At 42.4% G+C, this 24752-nt stretch overlaps 1 protein-coding gene across 4 annotated transcripts; it reads right to left on the bottom strand.

Moving 5' to 3' along the window:
- Positions 1–471: 471 nt before the first annotated feature.
- On the bottom strand, positions 472–23570 carry pld2 (phospholipase D2). Of its 4 annotated transcripts, none has more exons than XM_035433913.1 (24): positions 23233–23570; positions 19958–20085; positions 19161–19288; positions 18610–18752; positions 18105–18192; positions 17689–17754; positions 13751–13809; positions 13401–13646; positions 12063–12206; positions 11575–11658; positions 11295–11373; positions 10954–11064; positions 10224–10400; positions 9922–10093; positions 9498–9616; positions 9303–9416; positions 8946–9050; positions 7751–7839; positions 7181–7294; positions 6695–6744; positions 5305–5439; positions 3659–3812; positions 2660–2777; positions 472–2418 (listed from the first exon to the last, which is right to left on the bottom strand). In XM_035433913.1, the coding sequence occupies exons 1-24, from the start codon at positions 23256–23258 to the stop codon at positions 2194–2196; spliced, it is 2874 nt and encodes a 957-aa protein (XP_035289804.1). In that variant the 5' UTR covers positions 23259–23570; the 3' UTR covers positions 472–2193. The 4 variants fall into 4 exon arrangements, with proteins under 4 accessions (XP_035289804.1, XP_035289807.1, XP_035289805.1 ...); XM_035433916.1 differs by lacking the exon at positions 23233–23570 and adding an exon at positions 22752–22926; XM_035433914.1 differs by lacking the exon at positions 23233–23570 and adding an exon at positions 22549–22719.
- Between the last annotated feature and the right edge of the window lie 1182 nt (positions 23571–24752).

Raw genomic sequence — 24752 nt, forward strand, 5'->3', positions numbered from 1 at the left:
TATCTTTTATGATAGTTTATTGATCTCCTTAATTATATATATATATATTTTTTTTTTGTTGTTGTTGTTTTGGTTGTATATGGTATATATTTAAACTTATATTGGAGGTTCTGGTGTGAGGTTTTGATTTTTATTTCTTTCCTTACTCAAAACTCTTGCTTACTCTTATAGGTAGTTGGAAAAATGAAAACACAACAGTGTTCCCACAGTGAATAGTTCTAGTCAGTCTGTAATGGTGTGCAGTACATTTTCCTGGCATGATTTGGGAGCTCTCATAACCTTTAGAAGGCAAGGTCAATATTAATTTTACTTAATTGTATTGAGTATTCATATTCACACCTTGTTAGCGCATTCTTTCCAGCACCCAAGGTGTCTTTATACATGACAAACCCCCATCCACAAATCTCAAGTTGTCGCCTAGTGGTTTGAGCAGCAACCCAAATTTAATCCATCTTGTGGTCTTCACAGTCACCCATTCAAGCATTTATTTCTGCAAGAAAGCCGAGACATTTTTTCACTTCCATCAACTAAGTGTCAGTTTATTGACTCCCTTGTTGAAGAGTGGGGTCATATTCCTCTGGCAGAATTCCTGACAGGGATAGACTCTCAATCCGTAATGCCCTAACACCCTATTAAGTGACTTTACATCCTGGTTTCTATTTTTTTTGTTCACTGCCCATCTATCAAACGTATGTATTAGTCACTTTCCTATGTCCCTGTTCTTGCTTATAATATGTCCCCAAACCTCTCCTTACACAAACTGGTTTACCACAACAATCTCTTTCCTTCCTTGAAAATAGATTTTCATTTACCCCTCTCCCACTCCCTGGCCTTATGAACACAGAATGGAAAGTTCTGGACCAGTGACAACAGTATTACATAATAATAATTCACTTGGTTGCTACAGTGATGGTACAAAAAGACGCACCGATCATTGCACAGCAACACCCCCTCATTCTCTCCCACCTTTTTTCACCCTCTTTTCCTCCTCCCAGCCCAGGATTTCCCTTCATTTCCCACCCTGCACCCTCTATATTTTTCCATCTTCTCCTTTCCTGTTTTCTCCCAGCCTCATCGTTCAATCCATCCTCCTTCACTCTTTCTTTGCCCATCTTTCTCGCTCACACTTTCTCCCTCTGTTCCACTCTCAGCAACAATCTAGTCAGCTCTTTATATCCGTCACCATAACAACCACAAATGTTCTGACAGTTTTGCTGGCATTGCATTGAGAGGGACTGAGAGGGAGAGGGAACGAGAGACAGAGAGAGAGAGAAAGCAAGAGGAGGCAAGCTAGCCACCCACATACTTGCAACTGTAATGGTACGTTATGTTCCTCTCTTTTCTGAAACACTTGACTTCTGATCCCTCCTTCCCTTCCACTCTCTCTCACAGTTCCCAGTTAAGTGTGTACTGTAATGGCTGGAAAAAAAGGGGTGTCAACTAGATACTGAATAAGACCACAGCATTAAGTATAATATATGGTAAATTAATCAGATGCAGTTAATGCTGTTATAAAAAATAATAAAATGATTGAAAATGTGCTAAACTGCACTCATATAATTTTTTCTACAGATGCTATTACAACATACTGTATAAGAAGTTCTAAGTTGCTAGAGAAATAAACTCTAAATAAGATTCACTGTATTGCTTAGTGACGTCTCAAGCTTTTCTGGTTCTGAACAGACAAGAGGATATATAAAATAAAAATGGTGGTCTGAGACTAGCTCAGTGTTGTGACCTCTCCATCTCAGAAAGACATCAGATTTTACATGTGTAATCAGCTGTCATAAGATCATCTCTTATGTCTGGTCAGGGGCACTCTAAATGATCATTAGGTGTATTGTATATATGTACTTCCTAAAATTAGTATATATGGTTACAAAAAAATATTATGTGTTAATAGTATGTTGCATTAAAAAATGTTATTCTTCAACTACAGAAATATTGCTAAATCTGTGGAAATATTTTCCAAGATTGTAAAACTTATTAGTGGTTTTACACCCTAGATACCCTCTTGATCTTAATGGCAGGTTAGCTGAATTGTAATCTCTTATTCTCAATGGTATGAGATGTGAGAAGCTAGTGTTAGAAGTCTTACGTATATTAAGACTTTGCCAAGGTTATTCCAAAAACGGTATCCATTTTAGCTCTTAACAAGCACCACCCTATACCAGCTTCACTTGCTGTTTCCACTTAGGTCCAGACTTCCATAGGAACCATTCTCTCTTTGCTGCTGATCGGGGGAAGGAGATACTCTTCGGACAGGAAGTCAAGGGGAAAGTACACCAGTAGCCCCTTGACAGCTTCCAGCTCCTTCCTGGCTTGCTCTGGGTCGGTCTCATATAGATACTTCACAGAGGAAAGCTCCCTCAAGGCACGCAGATTGCGGATGGAGTTGGAAGGCAGACAGCCAAAAACCTGAGGAATGGGTGGTCATGATGGGGTGGGGAGGGGTGGGTGAAGAAAGAGAGGTGTGAGGGAGACATGGAGGGGGAAGGAGAAGGCAAAGGACAATGGAGGAAGAAGTTGGAGAAAGATGGGAAAAGGGTAAGAGACAATTTGGAAGTAGGAGAGAGCAGACAAACAAGTGTCAGGTGTATAGTTCTAACCAGTGCGTTTTTACAAAAGGTCGTATTTTATTTTTCTCCACAGTTCTTACCATGTCATAAATGTTGCCATTTGATTGGGCAGTCTTATTCCACACTGTTCCAAAAAACTCATCACAGATGGGATCCTGAATGTCAATGCTGGAATCCGGTTCTACACCCAAGAGAACTCTGGGGGAAATATAATTCAGTGATTTGAATGTACAAGGGAAATAAGACTGTTTGCATTAAGACAGCTGATTCCAGCTCTATGTGTCCTCTGTTCTTTTTAGCGGGTCTCTGACAGATTAAGCAAAAATGGAGCAGGCTGTTTCAGTAACAATTACAGAAGTTTAAACCATTCAAACAATACTGTAGTTTTCACACAGAAGAAATGTGTTTTGTACAAATTAGCCTAAACACCATATCATTAAAATGTCCCAATTTAGTAAAAAATAAATAAATAAATAAATAAAAATCAGTAAAACGCTTAGCTTACGTATGAGCAGCACTGATATTGTGAGATGGTTCCCTTGGAAACAGACACATGTACTTGCACAGCTGCCAATACATACTCCAAAACCCTTATAATTTGCAATCACAAAAATAGGACCATATCAACAGTATGATAGTTGGATTGTGCGTACATTCTGATAAAGCACACATCTTCGAGGTTTGACTCCATTTACCCCCTTTGTCACAGACAGATTTAATGTCTGGAGAGCATTATGGTCCTACTTGTGGAAAAGAGGGAGGCATCTGTCAAGGCATCTCTCTTGTACTAGATGAATATTCTCAGTCAATCAGAACACTTGTCAAAATGTCCAATGTCCAAAACCCACAGGAAGAGTGTGGGTATAATTCCTTAGACTTAGTCACTTAACTGTATCAAGGATCATTTGCCCCTACAGTGATGTCACATAACATGGTAAATATGGGAGTTAATAAAAAGAGTGTGAGGGCAATCGGGGCTCCAAAATGGGTCACACGCATATATAGGTTTGTGTGTTTTGAGTGTTCATACATGCGTGCAAATGGCCTTTTTGGTTATGCGTCTGTGTGTGACCCCTGACCTGAAACACTCCATGCGCAGAGCCAGGGTCAGGGGCCCGGCCTGGTACTCCTCTCCGCCCATGCGGGACGGGACCCTTTCCTCGTCCTCCACGAACACCGCCAGCTCACTGTCCCGACTGCCTAGCATGCTACGATCATTGATATTGGCAGAACCTGTCACGGGGGGGGGGGGGGGGGGGGGGGGGGGGGGGGGGGGGTATACAGTGTAACAGGAAATGGAAAGAAGGGAGGGATTAATGAGAGAGATGCGTGGAATGCAGGATTGTAGTCAGAGCACAGGAGAGGACAAGGTGAAGATTGGGGCGACAATGGGTAGAAGATTAGGGTTGGGAACAATTTCATTTCAGTTTCAATCAACTCAAGAAATGAACTGCAATTCTATTAATACATTTAAAAAAATCCCACTGAATATTCGCTCTGGATAAGAGCGTCTGCCAAAATGCCTGTAATATTATTAGCATTTTTCAATTGATGTTTTCCATGCAAATTCTTGAACTCACTCAACTGAAACCGAATTGACCCGAGAATATAATATAATATAATATAATATAATATAATATAATATAATATAAAGTTTTTAAAATAATCTAAATGGAGTGGAGCTAAACTAGGTCAAATCTGAGATTAGTGGAAGTGATGAGCTGTTCACTGTTCTTTTTTTGTGCGTGGTACCACATTCTTACAGCAGAGACTCACCCTGTCGCCAGTTCTACCACACAGTGAAAAAACCTCCACTAATTACACAGACTTTAAATCACAGAATTCCAGAATCAAAGAAAGGGCCATAAATCCACAGAATTCAAGGTATGGGCGTGTTCACTGTTTGTATGGGAGATCTTCCGTGAAAACTAGGTTGCTGCTGGAAGTAATTCCTGTGAGCCAGTAGGTGGTGCTCTTCCCTCTGACCCAAACAAACCAGAATACCCAGTAGAGCAATGGGGCATTGTGCTTGGGTGAAGCAGTCTTTCTGAGGACACATTAACAACCAAGGTCCTAATTTACCGTGGGGATTTAAGATCCCATAGCACTTACCGTAAAAGATAGGGGGTTCCGCACTGTCCTAGAAATAATCCCGAAAACTGGCTATCAACCTGGCCAACTACTCCCCCCAGTTTAATTGGCTCAATAATTTCCTACTCCACCTAAGATAATGTATAGTGAGCATTTTGGCAAAAAATGGCTGCCGTGCACCAGCCAGGTAGATACTTCACATCGGTGGTAATGTGGTATTCACTGTAATCTTGAAAAAATGCTATATAAATGTAATACAGTATCATTCCATTACTTTACACCGCTAACAATGAAAAAATCAACAGAAAATTCAAGTATATTACATACATTAAAAATATTGCAATTATGGCACAGCTAATGGTTATGTAAAGAATTATGACTATGGTTGTTGCAGTAATGATACCAATAGTGAATGACAGTAATTGCGATTTACTTTGCATGGATGCCTGTAATTATAATTTATACACTACACACATCACATGACTGTAACCGACTGCTATGCAGCATGAAGGCCTATGGACTATATCTGTGATGGCTGACTACATGGATGGCTGTTACTGGGACTGCTGAGCTGTACTGATGACTGTGACCGATTGTCACGCTGCAAGGATGATGGATGATTCTGACACCTCACCTATGATGTAGCAGCGATCGTCGGCGATGAGCGCCTTGCTGTGAACGTAGATGAGCTCGGTGACAGGGGACCGGGAGAGCTCAGAGTGAGTGCGCAGCCCGCAAAATGAGATGTACCGGGTCCACTGGTCTTCCACTGGGATAGAGAGGGACACACTGTCACCGCCTATAGGACACCCACTGACCTACTAACCAAACAAGGAAAGAGTGACAACCTATGGGTGTCGGACACAGGACAATAGCTAGCACAAAAGAGCTGGACAGATCGACAGTAGGTTAGTTAAGACTGAAACATACACTGACAGGAAGTGGATAAACAGACAGACACACAGACAGACAGGCAGACAGAAAAGGGGAAGGTAAACCCAGAAAAATGGAATATACAGAAAACTGAAAAAAAAAATCATATTTAGTCCCTCCAGGAAATCGCGATCTTGCGATCGCAATAATTAATGCAAATTCAACCCAGCTCCGCAATATTGCGGGGGCTTGCAATTTTGCAAAATTCCCACGATTTCTCCGCATTAAATGTCGTATAAAGAGACGTATATATGCATTAACGCATATAAAAAAATACGTAGCAAAACACGTCTGTAGGGGCTGCGATCATAAAGTACTTATCTGTCACAGGAGTCTTCAATAACGTTGAATGGTGATCCATTTTGTGAATAAATTTGTTCTCTGATGAAACAATATCTTGCAGACGGCTCCTTCGGACAATCTCTGTAATCAACACTGCTATCTAGCATAATTAGCAAGCATAGCGTAGCTCAACCTGTGTAACGTTACTTGTTGTTCCACAGGGAAAGACCGTTTATCACTGCATACAACTTGGTTTACTCCAAAAGTCAGTTCGGAAACTTTGTATTAAAATAACTCCTCATTTATAGTTAGCAAGGCTCTTCACCCTCTCATCATCAAAACAAACAGCAAAACAGGAAGTGACAGGGTTTATGGGAAATGTGGTCTTATCATGAGAATTAGGCTAAAATATTTCCAGCTATTTCTGTGATGTGCAGTATGCTTATTATCATAGGAAATTATTACATATGACTCTTTCTTCATTAGGTAGTAGTTTTTTTTTTAAATCGCAGTTTTCCCCCTGGACTTGCAATTTTTGCCAATTCCTGCAAGTTTACCGCAAAAAATCACATAAAACATCGCAAATCGCAATTTTGAGAAAAGCCGCTGCAAAATCAAGCATTTTTGATTGCAACAATCACAAAAAAACTCCGCAAAATCCTGGAGGGACTAGATATTGCAATACATTGCTGTGAAATACATTAGTCATATTTTCCAAAAAAGTGCATGTTTATGATATACAGCAGTACAGCATGTTCAGTGGAGGATGGTCAGGAGGCCGGAAATGGAGCATAGCAGAGGAGACTCACTGTGTTCCTTTAGTCTTGCCAAGATGGAGAAATCCCCTCGACACATGGTCCTGAAACCCACACAGAGACAAACGCACAAGTTCTACTACTGACCCAGAAAAGCCACACTATAAGTCTGTGCATGTGTGTTTGTATTTTCTAGATGTATGCATGTGTGTGTGTGGGTGTGTGTGTGTGAGTTTGTGTGGTGTGTGTGTGTGTGCGTGTGTTTGTGTGCGTGTGTGCATGTGTACGTGTTCGGTCTTACTGTTGGTATGTGCATGCCTCTGTCTACCTATGTGTGCAGGCTTGTATATACGCATATGCCTATGCATTTTTTGTGTGCGTACACAAGCACACGCAGGTATGTGTGTGTGACCGTGTGCATGTGTATATGTGTCTTTGCATGTGTGTCTGTGCGTGTGTGTTTGTGAGTGCCTCTAAGTGTGTGTGTGTGCAGGTGCCTCTTTGTGCACGGGTGCTTCTGCGTGTGTGTAGCCCCCTGACCTGTAGGTGTAATGCAATATGGCCTGAATTGCATTTCCACCGCCTCTGGTGATGTCACCCTCAAACCCCGGCAGCAATGGCACGATCACATACACACGGTACGTCTGCTGCTCACTACGGAAGAGAGAGTACAGATGAAAGGAGAGAAGGGAGAGAGAGAAAACGAAAGAGAGAGAGGGGAGTTATTTGAGATAAGGAGGGAGAAAAAAGGCAGAGACATCACCGGCACAGTGGGGTACATATTAACCTTCGGTCCAACCTTCCACATATATTTCAGAATAGGTGACAGAATAATATGAGATTACCACACCTGGATATAAAGCAACTGGCAGCCACAGATAACACATGGCCTATAAAAGAGAATGAGTTTTTACTGTAGATTTCATCTCATTTTCACTCAGTTTCTATTATTACACTCTTATTTTATCTCATCGCATGTGTTAACCACTCTTCATCTTTCACTGCGTCGTACCTTCACTTGTTCCTCAAAATTGTTACTTTATTCTATATGAAGCACTCTGGGTAACAGTTACTTATATGAACTGTGGCACAACAGACAGACAGACAGACCTGTGTGCCCGTAGGATCCTTTTCACGATAGCGTCCCCGATTCCGTTGTGCACGCTCCTACCATCGGCACAGCTGATGAAGAACTGATTCTGCACAGACACAGAGACAGGGTTAATATCTGACTGGTGTCAAACAGCACAAAACGCACTGCACAGATTAATTGCTTTACCAGGTCTGGAATACCAGAGGAACTGTTGTGTATGGGACATGGGGAATAAGGCAGTTCTGTGGGTTCATAGCACACTACCCTGACCCACCCTGGAGTAATTCAGCACTTGACTGGAATAACAGAAGTGTAGAGTAGGCCTCCAGACCACAATTTCCTTATATAAAGTTTACTAGCTAGATCTAAATATGGTATATAACATCAGGAAAAATACACATTTGACCCAATTTTTCAGTGCAATAGTAAATGTTAGTACAGATTGTATTACATTTTATCAAAGACAAATAAGTAATCTTGGGTTGCTTCATTTGTCTTCTTTAGCGCAATTAGAGCCCATTGCATAAAGTCATCAATGAGTACGATTCGTACCAGTCAGAGTAAAATGTGGTGGGGTGATGGGTAAAACAGTTTTCGCTGTCTCTCAGTAATACAACAAAGTTTCAGCAATGTGAAATATGATATATTGTTCAACTGCAAGCGCAACAGGAGAAGTGGCTAATTCTTCAGGAAAGTGTGTCCGTTTCAGATTTTTTTCATGGACAACATATCCTGCTGTTGACAGACTGCTAAAAGGTCGCTCATAATCCTTTCCTTCTCTTTCATGATCTCTCTTGACCCTTTCAGAATCAGTGACTCCAAAGAGAATGGCCCTGATGGCCCTCTCTATTTTAGAACATGCCCACCAACTGTCTTCTACGTATTAGTCAGACCTCACTAGCCTTCTCTCATCAAATAACCTAGGGATTGATTCACGATGTATTTAGTGCAGCGTGCACACTTTTTGAGTTAGCTATGCACTGAGTAGTCTATTAATGATAGAATGTTCTATTCAAATCACCCACCTTAACTTGAACTGTAAAGAGATGTTTTTTTTCTGTGCTAGCGTTCATTTTCACCGAGGTTAAGGTACGTGAGCTCCTGTACTCAAACAGCCCACAGCGCCACGCTGTTACCAGGGTGAGGGTAACAGCTGGTCGGGTGGAGCTGAAGTAATGTTTCGGGTTCGGGACAGATGGTGTTCGCCCTCACCTCGATGTAGATGTAGTGCTGGCTGTTTTCAATGGTGTGGATGTAGGCATTAAGGATGGAGCTCTCACACGTCCCAGCTGACCAACGGTCCACAGAGCGGAGAATCTGAGAGAGACAGTCAGAGGGAGAGGGAGGAATAGAAGGAGAGAAAGAGAGGTCTCACAAAAGGAGGGGTGGGGGGTGAGCAAGAGAGAAGGGGTGTGTTAGTGTGTGTATACGTGTGTGTGTGTGCGTGCATGCAGGTGTGCATGCGTGTGGTTGCATGTGTACAAGCAGGTATGTGGTGTGTTTGAGCGCTGGTGCATGATTGCGTGTGTCTGTGCATGTGTGTGTATTACGTGTGTGTGTGCAGTATACCTGCACTGATGCCTTCCTGCTCCCTGGTACAGTGAAAGGCAGTGAGTCCGCAGTAGCATGCGATTTTGGCAGCAGGCAGGGGAAGAAGTTGTCCTTGTACTTGTTCTTGAAAACCTATAAAGAGACACAACACAGAATGTAATGCTGGCACCATTTACTCAAAGCCAGTCTCCAGAAACCTTTAAATCCTGTTACCTTGGTGAAGTTCCAGCGCTGTATGAAATGACGGGCCATGTCCCTCGCTGCTTTCCCATGAAGCACTGCGGCCAGGTCACGCCACGGCATGCGGGGCACCTGCGAGCGGTCAATGTTGTCTGAGAGCGAGAAAGAAAATGAAAACATGTACAACAAGTTTAGGGGCCAAAAATGTTTTGGGGCTGCTGATGTATTTTGTTACATCACATAAGTGTATTAAAACAACAATACTGCAATCTACTGTATATTGTTATCATAAAAAGGGCCATAAATATTGTCATATCAAATCCACCTATCCCCACATACTGTTCATATAATTTTACCAAAACTGGTAAATGCTGAAAAACACCTGGTTTCCAACGCTAAAGCCAACACGAGAACCTCAGAACAGCAGTTCATTAAGTACATCAATACAAACCCACACCTTCAAAGGGCTGATCCAGGTGGACCCAGTCCTTGTTGATGAAGTTGCTGTAGTCTTTCCCCAGCCACAACAGACAGTTGCCTGTCAAGTCATCTGCGTCCACGAGCTCTGGCTTTGCTGTCGGGGGCCGGCATGCTGACCCATTAGAGCCATCGTCAAGTTTGTCAATGGTCTGCAATGGACAGAGAGGTGGAGGACAAAATCAGAAGATTCATATGATCCAGTATCCACAACCCATCCATACACTAGGACACTGCGATGAGCAAGCATATGGGTGAGTGGCACAATTTAATGACCCACACCTCTGGCCCTGCCTCTGAGTCTTCCATATCAGTCAGCCTGTAGAGGCTGTCGTCCCACCTCCCAAAGGCCAGGTCAATCCCGCCTACAAATGCCACCGATTGGTCGATGGCCACCATCTTCTCGTGGTGTGCCCAGAGGAAGACAACGGAGGAGACGTGGTCAGGATGTCTCATCACCTGGGAGATGAACATCAAGGGAGGAGGAGGTGAAGAACAAAGGGACAGAAGGCACAAATGTGGCAGAGAGAGAGAGAGAGACATAGGGAGAGCACAAGAGAGACAGAGAGAGTGCGTGAGAGACAGAGAGAGCATGAGATACAGAGAAACAGAAGGAGACACCAAATGATCAACACACGGTTTAGCTTAAATAAATCTCCCCCATTTAAGTGACATTCAGCAATACATACATAACATTTAGGCATCAAGCACTTTTATCCAGAGTGATGTCACACCTGATAATAGTTCAGAGTATGCAAAACCTACCTTAACATTTGTTGCCACAGAAGGTATTTAGGACATCGTGATTTGGGCAATGAACTGACATTTTACATGTGCTTACTTTACCTACACCCCTGATCCAGGAAAGCAAACAATATATACAAATCTATAGTTAGGACTTTCTGGATGGCTACTGAATAAACTAAAATGGAAAAAAAAACATACACAGACCCTCGGGAGACAGTCCATTTGTAAATCCACTGCAAAAAGAAGTGCATTCTGGGACTCGTACCTTGATATTGGGGTGCATGTTCATCAGGGTCCTCTTGCTGTAGTCACTGTTGATGCCCAGCGCCATCTCCACTTCCTTGTACAGAAGAATGCACACTTTCACACCCTCCTCCTGTAGGGGGCGCCAGCAAGACGGGGGCAGGGAGTGGTGGCGGGGTGGGGGGAAAGGGAGGGAAGAGACGTCTTTAACACATCGAGAGGGAAAAGGAAGAGGGAGAAGCACGGGAGAGAGAGAGAAAGGAAGGAAAGGTGGAGAAATGATTTAAAAATCAAAGAGGAGGATGTGAAAAGTAAAAGACTGAAAAGCGAGAGAGATGAGAAAAGAAGGTAGGCAGGCCTAACTGCTTTGCGTTTCAGGATCTGGTCCAGGCGCCAGTACGTGCTCGTGGCCGGGCGTTTCAAGTGAACCTCAGGGCTGAGCCTGGATGAACACAGAGCAGATCATAATACACACACACAGCAGAAAAAAGCAACAGAAGGAAACAAAGAAAGAGATAGACAGACAGACAGACAGACATGGGGAGAAAAAGAGGGAGGAAGATATGTTATCTGGATCCCACTGTAGTCTGTGAATAGTATACACCCCTTCTAGACTGAAAAAAACACACTTGTTGCCACTCACCACCAGTCTGTGATGAGGATTTCCTCCTTTGCCTGATCCAGAGCCATAGCCAGGTCTTCAAAATAGCCGCTGCCATTCACGTACCTGTCCATCATTACACACGTACGCACAGCTGTCAGTCACAACACTCACACCTGGCGGTCACTGCACATGTACGTATACCTGCCAATTATAACACATTCAAATAACTGCCTGCTATTACACTTACACATGCCAATGAGTCATACATATGCGAATACCTGTCAATTATTACACATCAAAACACCCTTGATGATACAGCTGTCAATTAACACACACATCCATATAAATTTGTATTTTAAATCAACTCTTAGCAGTCCCAGACTAACACAGACTAACATGACAGTCAGTGAACACTCATTCTGGTGAAAGCACACCCATGCACATAAACACACATACGCACGCACACACAAGCATACGCACACTATTACAACCCTCATGGCCCCATGCTCATGTCCCCAACTCCTCACCACTTCGTGAGCGTGTCCTCACGGGGCGGGGCGAATCCTTGGAAACGGTGCGTCTGGAAAAAGTCACTCGGCTCAACCAGGCTGCGGATCTCATGACTCCACCACTGAGCCTGTTTGTAGCTGCTGCACTTAATGACCAGAGTCCTGACACACACATACACACACACAAGAATACACATGTATTCACAGGTCCATAAGCGTTCATATAGAAACACACAGGGAAGTGCATTACATCACTCATAAACTCACTATAATCTTATGTTATATGTCAGCCTGTCAGCATCATCAGCCAACAACTTTGACAGGTTCAGTGTATCAGTGTGACTGTGCATGTATATACTTATGTATGTCAACAGCTGTACATACAAGGTCGCACGCACAGCACCTCTAGGCATTTCAAGGAGCACCAGGGCTAGGGTCACTCACGTACCCCGAATGTGCACTTTGATTATATTTTGTTTCCTTATTTTGGCACGAGCTGCAGGACATAATGCAGCAGGGCGCTAACTCTTTCCTTGTAGTGCAGGACTAAAAGGGGCAGGCATTTGGGATTAGACGGGGAGAAGAAAGCAATATGGCAGCTGGTTTGAAAAAATGAGAGACAGAGTGGAGGAAGTAGGGTCTGGCATTTTCCAGGCAGTAGTGGGGAAAAAATGGCGCATGATGGAGGTTGCTCCACAGTGGTGCAGCTATTCAGAGAAGTGCACCTTGCCCTGTCTGGATTTCTTTCTTTAACTTGATAAAGTATTTTGTTTTAGTTGTCCCCTGTCACACGCGCCTTTGTGCTTTGCTCAAGCGCCTTGCCTTTTTTGTTTTTCTTTTTCTTATTTATTTCCCAGACAACAGGGCTCGCTCCTCCATGCAAATTGTGGTGATTGAGAAAGAAAGCCAGTAAGGGGGGAAGGATTTGCCCTATTTAAAACCATTTTCCTTCCTCTTTTAGTTTTTGCACCCTTTTCAGACAGTATGCAATACTGTTATTTTTAGGTAAGCTCTTAGTGGCTAGCCGTAGTTCCCAGTTTGCTAGGCTTGGAATAGCATTAGGGAGATAAGAAGACAGTGAGCCCGTAGAAGTGGCAACCATTGGGAAAGTGCTCATAACAGTATCCACATAAACACTAATCTACTTTATTTTTGCACATATATTTACCTGTAGCTATCAGTATATACTGTACCTTCACGTGTCAGTAGAGTATATATCCATTTAAGTAAGTACTGATATATATATATACTGTATGTGAGTACATGCAAGCTTCATAAGACACACAAATAGCATTTCTTCTGCACGTTTTGTTATATACCATGTATCAGAATGTGTTGATAAGTATCCACGCTCACCTCGCAAAGTTCTGGATGCAGACGCCGTGCTTGGTGTCAGTGTAGCATCGGCCCACCTGGACTTTGAGCTCGGGGTCAAAGAGGAGGACAAATGAAATGACTCCCGCGTCCCGGTTCATGTAGAGCAGGAAGGAGTCCTTGACCACCAGCCAGCGGCGCGACCAACGGAAGCAGAACTGGTGATGACCAAAGCAGTTGAGGCCCTGGACACGATGACCACCTGACCTCTTCAAGATGAAGCCCTCCCTGGTGCACACATGCACACACACACACACACACAATGATGTTACCAGTGGTACCACTGCAGAGGTGCACAGTTACTATGCACACAGGCAGTCTGGCTAACTTACAGGCCTTTGGGTCCAAGATCCCTTATGAAGGAGAGAGGACTAATATCCAGGAACTCCAGCTGAAATCAGAACAAAAGCAACAGATTGCTTATACAACATCCTTATGCAATATCGCAGAGATAAATCAAATCTTGATGCAACACCACACAGACCATTAATACCACATACCCCGATACTGTTCTATAACACGAGTGACAGACAGCATATACAGTACCACACCCTGGCACTGTTTATACCACATCCTGCTTCTGAATCACAGCTCATACCACATCCTGAAGCTGATCCACAACATGAGCAACAAGCATAACATTATTCTGCATAGAGTTGCTGAATCACAGACTATCAGTTCCATATCCTGCTTTCATCTATAGTGTTCGGACACTGCGTAGACATACAGTGCCCTCCAAAATAATACTAAAAAGAGAGTCAAACTTGTTATTTTTGTATATACTTAAAGGTGCAGTATGTAAATTGTTTAGATACATTTCCTTCACATTCAAACAGATATCAATAAATTAAAAGACAATCAGCTTTTAATTCATGGTATTTACACACATATACAGTATGTTTTACCATTTTACAGAAACAGGTGGTTTAGTATTGAGTCCCCCCATTTTCAGCAGCAAAAAATTAAGTTACCGGATGACTGACAGGCGTTGCTCTGGCCTTTCCTTTAGCATGGATTGCTCACACATAAAAGATCTGTGAATGAGCAGTCTTGGTTTTAGCCTTTGATTGTGGATTTTTGAGTCAAAGCCATACACCATAATGAAGACCAGACAACTACAGTATGTATGGCTGAAAAATAATTGGTCTATTCTATAAACTGAGAGAATAAAAGAAATCATTAAGAAGGCTAGCACTGAAACGGAGTATATCAAGTCCAACAGTTTGAAAGTCTTGAAAGAAGAAAGAAACCACATGTGGACTCTGAAATAAACCACATACAGGTCGGCCAAGGAAGACAACTGCAATTGATGAAAGACAAATCCATAGAACTGTGAAGAAAAACCCTAAAACAACGATCAGTGACACCAGCCATCCCCAGAGGGCACGTCAGAAAATATCACAAGCCACCGTATGCATACTTCGAGAGCAGAATTATAAATAATACGCTGCAAGCAAAGTTCTCAGCAGCAGCAAGAATCGAAAAGCTGGATTGGAGCCAGAGGAATTCTGGGACTAAGTTTTATGGACAGCTGAAACCAAAAAAACTTTACCAAAGTGATGTAAAGCCAAAGGTCTGCAGAAAGCAAGAAACAGCCCCTGATTCACAACCCCCCCCCCCCCCCTCATCTGTGAAACACAGAGGAGGTATTGTCATGTCCTGGGCATGTATGGCTGCTTCTGGAACAGGCTGACTTGTATTTACTGATGATATAACAAAGGATGGCAGCAGGATGAATTCAGAAGTGTACAGATGGATTTTATCTGACTGTGTACAAAGAAATTCTTCCAACCTCATCGGACGGCGCTTCATCCTGCAGTAAGACAATGACCCCAAACACACCGCCGACACAACCAAAGCATTCATCAATTGGAAAAAGCAGAAGGTTTTGGCCCGGCCAAGTCAGTCACCTGATTTAAATCAAACTGAGCATGCATTGCTGAAGAGGAGTCTGAAGACAGAAACCACCCAAAACAAAGATCAACAGAAAGCAGCTCCAGTGAAAGGCCTGGAAAGGCATTTCCAAAGAGGGCTGTACAACCAAATATTACACTTTATTGCTTTGATCTACTTTAAAGTGACAATCTCGAAGATTTCAGTTTCGTTCTCTATGGCGGTGCCAATGGCGAGAAGCGGTAATTGCAGGTGTGTTTTTGGACCTCACTTCCCATAGATCCAACCGGATCCAACCAGTGTCGCCTGTGTGACGTACATACCCCGGCTTTATTCCGAGCATTATAATGTATTACAACGTTAAGGCCAGTTCAGGTCAATGATTCGCAACGAGGCGAAACGGTTTTAGAATGTTGCAGAGAAAATTGCAGCGGTGTGAGCTGGCTAGAGCCGTTGCCTGCCCTGAGGTTTTAAAAGACCGTCCTTGTCAAATCGCCAAGTGCAGCTTTAGAACGTTTACAATAAGACGTCTTGGAATTATGCAAGTTGCACCCAGTCTCGTTGCAAATCATTGATCTGAACTGGCCTTTGGTTAGCTACACTGCAACGTTGCAACAAGGTAGCATTGCATTCGAGAGACGGTTTGCGAGTTCGCTACCGGTCGGTAGCGTTAGCTAGCGTTTTTTTCTAATTGTTAGCCGACATTAGATTGTGTTAATTACATTAGCTAGCTAGCTAACGTAACGTTACCTGATATGAGAGATGGATACTGTGCGCAACGTTGTCTAAACTAATGTTGTCTTTCTTGACATGGTCCGGTAGCTAGCGTTAGCTGTGCAAATAGCTATGTCATTTAGTAAAGTTACATTGTCATTAAATGTAATACGAAATCTACATCAACAAATAATATGATCTCTCATGTTACACAAAAACTTTTTAGGGTTCCATAACTCCCCCAACCCCCCCTTCCTGTGTTATTGTAACGCATGCAGACACCGGAAAAAACAGTACGCCGCTCACACACAAGTGAGTTGAAGAGCGAGCCTGTTGCGTTAGTTCCGCCTACCCTCTCTGGCAGACCAACCACTGATGGGTGATGAAAAACACGTCACTAACTGTGCGCCGCTTGTGATTTTTTCCCGGGAATGTCGCCACAGACACCAAGTTTTTTAATCATGAATTCTGATAATAATAATAGTATAAATTAATATAAAAATAGGCTCAATCACCATTGTGTTACCCAATGCAGCGATAGATAGTGACTTAAAAGACATTTATTTAAATGAAAATATTCGAGATTATTACTTTAAAGTCCATCGGTTAACTTAATTTTGCACAGCTGAAAATGGGGCAGTTTCAGTAAAATGGTAAATTATATGCATGTAATTGCCATGAAATAAAAGATGATTGTCTGAACTTTCATCTCGTATTCATGTTTTGATCTTAAATCTAAATGCATATAGAAAAAATAAGAAATTTCACTCTGATGTTAAAGTAACAATCTCGAAGATCTCCGTTTTGTTGTCATTGGCGGCATCTATGGCGATAAGCGGTAATTGCAGGTGTGTTTTTGGACCTCACTTCCAAGAGATCCAAACAGTGTCGCCTGTGTGACGTCAGTCAGTTGGCACCTGGGCCCCACCTCCATAACAATTCGAGGTCACCAGTACAAATGAAAGTGAAAAGGGAATGATGTCTTCTGAGACGGTAACTATAACGCACTTACTATTTACTGAATAAAAAATGGTTGTTATAAAAGTAGCGTTATGTACATACTCATTCATTGTCTAACATTAGGCTAACTTATTCCGATCATTATAATATATAATATATATAATATACCCTCTCTGGCGGACCAACCACTGATGGGTGATGGAAAACGCATCACTAACTGTGCGCTGCTTGAGATTTTTCCCGGGAATGTCGCCACAGACACCCAGTTCATAATACTTGGTAATACTGCAAATGCAAGGGCTTTCATCAGTGGGCCATAGGCTCAATCACCACTGTGTTACCTCATTCGGCGATAGATAGTGACTTAACAGACATTATTTAAATGAAAATCTTCGAGATTATTACTTTAACATACCTTTGGAGGGCACTGTATGCTACAGATAGCAGAGTTTATGTGTGAAACAGTGTTTAAGGGCATGGGTGTGTGTGTGTGTGTGTGTGTGTGTGGGAGCAAGCATGTATGTACACGTGTGTCTATGTGTGAGTGTGTGTATATGAATTTGTATGTGCGTGTGTGTCAGCATGTAATTCCACGTGCGTGATTGTGCGTGTGTGCGTGTGCGTGTTTGTATATATGTGTGTGTGTCAAAATAGAAAGTGAACACATGTAATGGAAGTGCACAGCGTGCATACTTTCCCTCACCATGCCATGGTAGTTTTTACAGAAAGTATTCTCCAGCAGACCATTCAGGTACTCCTCCAGGTATTTCTGCATGGGACCGGTAAGAAGAGCAGGTTTACCACAGTCAGCATCAATCATACAGATCAGGGCAGAGATGCATGGGGTCTGCTGGCACTTGTCTTTGCCTTAAAATCTGAAAATAAATCAGGCCCAAGAAACCATGTGAAGTGAGTTAACTGTGTAATCATCTGCTATAACTGATAAATTAAGTGATGACTAACAATGGAAACCAGCAGACCCTATGACTCTCTAGAGCTGACCAGGGCTGAAAATGACACAGGAACTGAAAATACTGCAGACAGACATAGATCAGGGTGTGAACAGTGTGAAAGTGCACTTGTGGTGCTACAGTCAGTGTCAATGTGAGTGCGTGATACCGGCTTGCTGGAAGTCCTCCTGACTCCACTGTGCAGAGAGGGCATCTCCTCCGTCATAGCGGCTAGCTGCTGTCTCTGTGCAGCAAACCTGAGAAAAAAGAGCCAGGACAGCAGGGAGATGACAAGAGGTGGAAGGATGATATGTAGAGTGTGAGAGGAAAAAGAGAGTGAGTGGAGGGGAAGAGCAGAGATGGAAGAGCAGGCAGGATAAAGTCAGAGTTCTTCAGCACATCAGCGACAGCAGCAATTATAACAACCTCATCAGAAGTATTAAGAGCTGATAGGCGTAACATGCTAGCACCAACAACACAAGAACTGGCCAATGCAAGCATTTTTACTAGACGATCAATGTAGGAATGCTTGCTCAAAAGCAGCAGAAAAAGCACTGATAGACTCAAAATAATGTTGGGCATACAGAAATTGAATTAGCACTTCGAACAGCATCACATGCTTCTTCAATGTAAAGTCTCTGCTTCTGCAGATGTAATCATTTTGTGCAGCTGACCTCCCCATGGGCAGGAAATGGAGCATTATCCTGTGCTTGTACAGGTCACGGTGCAGGTCCTGGAAGTGTTTGTATTTCCTCTTTACCGTCCAGGTGAACTGGCCGTGGGTGAGCCGGATTGTGTACAGAGTGCACGCCCGTACCTGAAAGGCACACAGAGGGAAAGGTAAACACACAGTCATGCAAGTGACAGCACAGGAGCAACAAACTTATTAATGTAATGTTTAACAGAAGGAATACCTGCCCTAAAGCAGGCTGGCTTGCCTGTCCTGATCATTATGAGCATTAAGATATAAATCAGCATCGGTACACTACAAAAACTAAAAGCCATTGTTGCCAATCATTGTTAAAAGCCGGCTGATGTTCATGGTTGGCTTAATTACTTCACCTATGGTGCTCTGTCAGGTTCTGTCAGGTTTTGGCTTCAAATCTGGTTAGAGCCTGTCAGGCTGGTTTGGGTTGGGTTGTAAAGACGTCGGGCATAGACGGCTCAAGAAATGAGTGATTTAACAGACAAGTGCACAAGCCCCCATCCTAGCCCCAGTACTGACCTTGGAGCGTGTGGTATATCGCTCAGTGCTCTCCACCCGACAGCTCACTACCGCCCCCTGCAGGAACAGTGGCATTCCCCACTCCTTCGCAGCATGTAAGCGGTGGACCAGCATGAAGGGTCGCTCCTCTGGGGAGGGGGATGGAAACCATAAAATCGGCTCTAAACTGTTCCACATGCTTCAAGATAGAGGCTTTTGCTCCAGATGTTTCCCTACATCCATTACATCACGTTACAGGCATTTAGCAGATGCATTTATTCAGAGAAACTTATACAACTTTTACATAGCATTTATATTGCATCCATTTATACAGCTGGATATATATTGAAGGTATATTTACAGGTCAAGTACCTTGCTCAAGAGTACAACGACAGACCTGGGAATTGAACCTGCAACCTTTAGGTTGTACTGCCAGCTCCTTACCCATTATACTACACTGTCATCCAGAAAGAGGCACGCCACAACTCCTAGTGCCACCAAAAAGCATAAGCATTCTAGTGAAACAACATCAATGCCAGCTGTGTGTTTTACATTTTAAGCCATTGATTATTAACATGTTCCAACGTGAAGCTAAATAAATATTAACCATAACTCACTTTCAGTACAATTTCTTCAGTACGTTCAGATAATTCCCTCTGCTTTATTGCCCCTTCCTATATATATATCATTCCTCTGTCAAAATGATATACGTTCAATGGATACTGTAAAACGCATCTGGCATTAAGAAAGCAGCTCAAGACTGTTAAAGTACTTCTACTGAAAAAAGGAAGCGTGAGAAAAAAGTGTCCAAAGCTCACCAGTGTTTTTCGTGAGGCCGTCCATCTCATCCTGTGACAAGAGGTAGGCGTCACGAGAAAAGCGGCGCCTCATCAACCCAGGATCGTGGGTTGCCTCCAAAATGTCTTCCTCTACATTCGCCATGGCACTGCGGGGAAAGACTGGACATTACCACGGTAATCCCACGAGTGTCGGCATGCAACTCATTCTTTCAATGTACATGTACTGAATATAACACCACAGACACTCCATGAGGGTCAAAGTGTGACTCATTATTTACTTCCTTCCAGATATGTACTGTATATAAATGCATGTTTAACAAGTGTATATTTGTCCATATTAGGTCTTATTGTGTGCATGCTTGTAATTGTGATATGATTGCATTTGAGAACACTGATGCTGAGTTTATAAAGGTCAGTACATATTAAAAAGTTCTGGGTTTAGTGCAGTTTCATTAAAATTTTTCCACTATGATGGTTTTTTATTGCTTCCTCTATGGTTATTACGCTAATGCGGATGTCAGGGGTAGAGTTATTGTTGCCCTGAAGGGAACCGTTATCATTAGAATGTTGAATGTGAAAGACACACTGTTTTTTCAAGGCTGCGGTTCAGGACCCTTGCCATTGTCGATGTGCATATTTCAGCACCAGATGCCCTGATAGTCCTGCACCCACTAATCACACGCAGAGACCCTCAAACAGGAACACACACACACAGACACTCAAACACACTATCGCACTGAAACAAACACACAAGAGTTGCAGTGACACCTCTTTGTACACCCAGACGGCAGTATGATACCCTCAAACGCGCAAATAACAGAACCTTCAAAGATGAAAGCTGAAACACAATCTTAAAAATATGATTTCAAAAAATATTTATCAAAACGATCATAACCAACTGTAAAACATGGAATCAGTGTTCTTGCGGCATTAAAAACTAAAAAATAAAATTATCTCACTACAAGAAATGCACTTGAAGTCAATTTGGCAAAAACATCTAAATTGCAAACTTATGTAACACTAAGAATTAAAATAAATTAAAATGACACAGAGGTAACTAAAAATATGAGAGATGAGGCGAAAACAGAAAACACAATTTACAGCACATAAAGGCTCTGAAGTCTAAATATAATTCTGGTTGCAGTGTTATTCTATCAAGAGCTGTGCACTGTGCACTGTGCAGTGCAATTAAGCATCAGCTCAACAGAACCGGAGACAATGGAGGCAGGAGGGGGGGCGGGGTGGGGCGGTTTAAAAACAGCACATGCCAGAGTCTGCAGGAGTCGATGGTGCTGGAAAACAAATGTACCAGCCTGTGTGCTACAGATGCAGGAATGTCTAAATAAAAACTAACTAAAAATAATCATGCAATCTAGCACCCCAGCAGCATAAACTGCAGCAAAATAAATAATTACAACCATAAAAACTGCGGTTCACCAGTTAAAAGACTCTGCTGTATGATGAACGCATGAATGAATACACCTTTGCTGTTGAGTAAAGGTGTGTAGGAAGCGCTTGGTTCACTGTTGTCCTGGTAACCAGGTTGCAGATGGAGTATTCTTTTGACTGCACGGATGGCTACGATCTGATCAACGCTAAAGTAACTGCTGCACTGAGAAGCATAATCTGGGGAGTCATAGTAGGCTATGGGAACAACACTGTTACATTTCCAAAAGTCACAACACTGTTTGGTAGTATGCTCGACATAATATGTTCAGTATGTATGTTTGTTTTCGACGTTTTAGGGTTTGTAAAGTTGCAGACACTAACGTCGTGTTCTCGTGTTTGTTTTGGCTTCAAAACCATGTTTCAACTGTAAAAACATGCTACATTGTACCAGTAAAGTTGTGGATTTGGGTGGTTAACAAAGAGACAAGCTGCGAAAACGCTATTCAACATAAACTTACAATACCGCCGTAAAAAGTAATGTTTTGTGCTAGCAAAGTCGCTCACAGTCAAACTAGACTTCAGTCTGCGGTTGACCACTTTGCTCAGGTCTTGAACATACGCAGTAGCCTACTTTCCTAAACTTAAGAAGTCAATAACTGACAGCGGGAAATCGGGAAAGATCATTTATATCACCGAATACTTCGTATGCCGTATGTATGCCTATAGTCTATGAGGACTTCCAAGCAACTATTGGCAATATGTAAAAAGTAATACGCAAAACGTAAAAGCTCATGTCCGCTGAGAGTTCAGACGGTCGATATTCGGCCTCGAAGAAAGAACGGCTTGTAACAAGTGTTTAACATTCTGATCTCTTCTCTCCATCTCTTATCACTCCACCCCTTTCAATACTCAGAGTAGGCTACAAACTTCCACAGGGACTAGGAGGAGCAGGGTGGTTTACCGAAATAAAGGACATGTTAAGATTATGTTGCCGAAAAAATATAGCCTAGAAATAACCTTAAATAAAAACTCAAGCTTAAGCTTCAATATAATCTAAAGAAATTGAACATTTGTGTTGCTACCTTAAACATTGGTTGCAATTCATTTGCTAAGTTACGTCGTTAGTTAACAGTCTACCCACTTGGAGAGGAAGGAATAAGGAACAAAATAAAAGTAAGAACAGAAAGAAACTATGGTAAATTTACAACGGATTTACTTACTTTGCTGAGTGCACACAGATACTTTACAGATGAAAACAACCAAGACAAAAGTCCTCTAAGAGAAACTCTAACAAGTTAATTCCATTACAGAGCTCTTTAATACTAGACTACAGCCGTCGTTTCTTTCCCGTTACCCATCCTCCATCCACTTATATTGCCAAAGAAAATCTCTAGCAACTCACATTGGGAATAGTCAGGCTTACCGTATATCTCCGAAAAAACACGCCACAAATCAAACTCACAATGCTGATTTCTATCCTTGATTTAGCTAAATCTTAATGGTATGCTTTAGACAAATTACATCACGTATAAATAATCCGTTGTTGCGCGCATTCAGCACATTCACTCTTGACATTTATCAGGAGGTCGTTTCCTACTTAAATGCAAACTACGCAGCCTTGGCGCCTTTTACACTTTTTCATTCGAAACACGGAGTAGTCATACATCCCGTGGCAACATAACCACTCATGGGTTAACGGTAGAAACACGGAGGAAGAGTGCTCGACGTTACGCATTTAACTAGCCAATCGTCCTTTCGCCCTTTCTTCACTTCTAAGTAGAAATCGAAACGGCCCTTTCAACATTACTATGTATAGCAAATATATTCTCCGTTTCAGTTTACACATCTGAATTTCGCTCTCTCGATTAAACCAGACCGCATGCTTTATTATAGCGTATGCTTACTGCCGCCAGATTCTCCCGGTCTTCATACTTTTGGCATGTGGCCTCTTCCCATAGGCCTTTTCTTCAAATTTGTAGACGCTTGTTCTTGGTTGTAGTTTGCACTGGAAACGGATAAATCGCGGGAGGCAATGGCAGAGGAAAGGAAGGGGGGGAGAATGATGTCACTTGATGTGTTGAAAGCAGTTATCATTAAGAGGATCAATACTCCAAGTGACAAGCATTGAATGCAGGATAAACCCTTCCGACAAGTTACAAGTTTCTCTAGCCATAATGACAAAAGAACCACATGCAACACCAAAAAAAGACAGTCAGCCTGTCACATTCACTGCAGCATTACGGTTACAATCGCGGAATTTTACACCAGCAGGTGGCAGCACTACCCCAAGACACCGGGTCCAAATCATGTGCTGAAAAAAGGAGAGAAATTAAGACCGCTGATTGATAGGCAACCTGATAGCCTCACTTGTAAATTGTAACTGTCACAATTCAAATTAAGAGGGGGCCAAAATGGAGGGATTCAAGCAAACTCGACCAATAATTTATAACTGGTTAAAACTTCGTAAAATCAAACTAGTCTCACTGTTAGAAAAAAACAAAATGAATGACAATTTATTTACAAAACTGAAGTACAGTTTTGTTTTTGAACTCTTTCTGAATGACAAAATAGTGAAAGCTGAAATATTCAACTTGATGCCTTACAATGACAATTGTTGTCTTATTATCACAACCAATCTAAGCTAGTCCTTTAGCACACTGAAGCTCTACAGCTATTAAGCTGAAGGACAACACCGCGAGTTTAGTTGTCTCTGAGATGTGGAATACCCTAAGGAGTGGAACCCTTTCCTCAACAACAATGCAAAGGGGGATGTTAGCCTTCAGACTTTCAGGCCACTGTCAACTCTGGCATGGGCAGAATGCATTGCAGGGCATCGGGCTCCATCTCTACACTTTTCAGTCCTTTAATTGGATACGCCACCTGAAAGCTCCCTGAGGTTTCAATTTTGCACAAAAAATCCTTTACTGCAGGGAAAAGTGCTGCATGTTACCCACTTCTCTCTCATTTACAGCTAGTCATGGTCCAGTAAAAACTTAATGATAAACATATTCTATGTCATGATGCAGGTCAGTCATTCATGGCTTCAGATTGCATGACCTCAATGCATACATTCCCTGGTGTTTCAGCACAGCTGTCATTAGACATATTGCCATACGTGTCACAAGTCTAGGAAATGGCTGCCAAGTGAGGCTAGCCCTCTAGAAGCCACCACAGTCTCATTAGCCTTCCAGTTGTGGAATACCAGGAGGTTAGAGCCCCCTGGTGGACACTTTCATATCATCCAAAAAGTTAATGAAGATAATGTAGCCAATTTATCACTACCAGTGTTTATCACTACCATCTCTGTGTGAGGTAAGCTTGCTGCCAAACTAAATACAGGTAATGTTGCTTCCTTCTTGGTCGCTCAATGTGAACAATAAACAAAATGGAGGAGAAATTTAACAACAAATTCCAACACACGAGG

Source organism: Anguilla anguilla, chromosome 9, assembly GCF_013347855.1.
Source record: "Anguilla anguilla isolate fAngAng1 chromosome 9, fAngAng1.pri, whole genome shotgun sequence".
Lineage (NCBI taxonomy): Eukaryota > Metazoa > Chordata > Actinopteri > Anguilliformes > Anguillidae > Anguilla > Anguilla anguilla.

What these genes read in the sequence shown, in the direction of transcription:
- pld2 (XM_035433913.1), bottom strand. Translation starts at nt 23,258, where the DNA reads ATGAAGACCGGGAGAATCTGGCGGCA. An exon ending in ACCGGGAGAATCTGGCGGCA is followed by an intron (nt 20,086 to 23,232) that starts GTAAGCATACGC and finishes CTTTCCCCGCAG; the next exon opens with TGCCATGGCGAATGTAGAGG. An exon ending in GTAAAAACTACCATGGCATG is followed by an intron (nt 13,810 to 17,688) that starts GTGAGGGAAAGT and finishes TTCTGATTTCAG; the next exon opens with CTGGAGTTCCTGGATATTAG.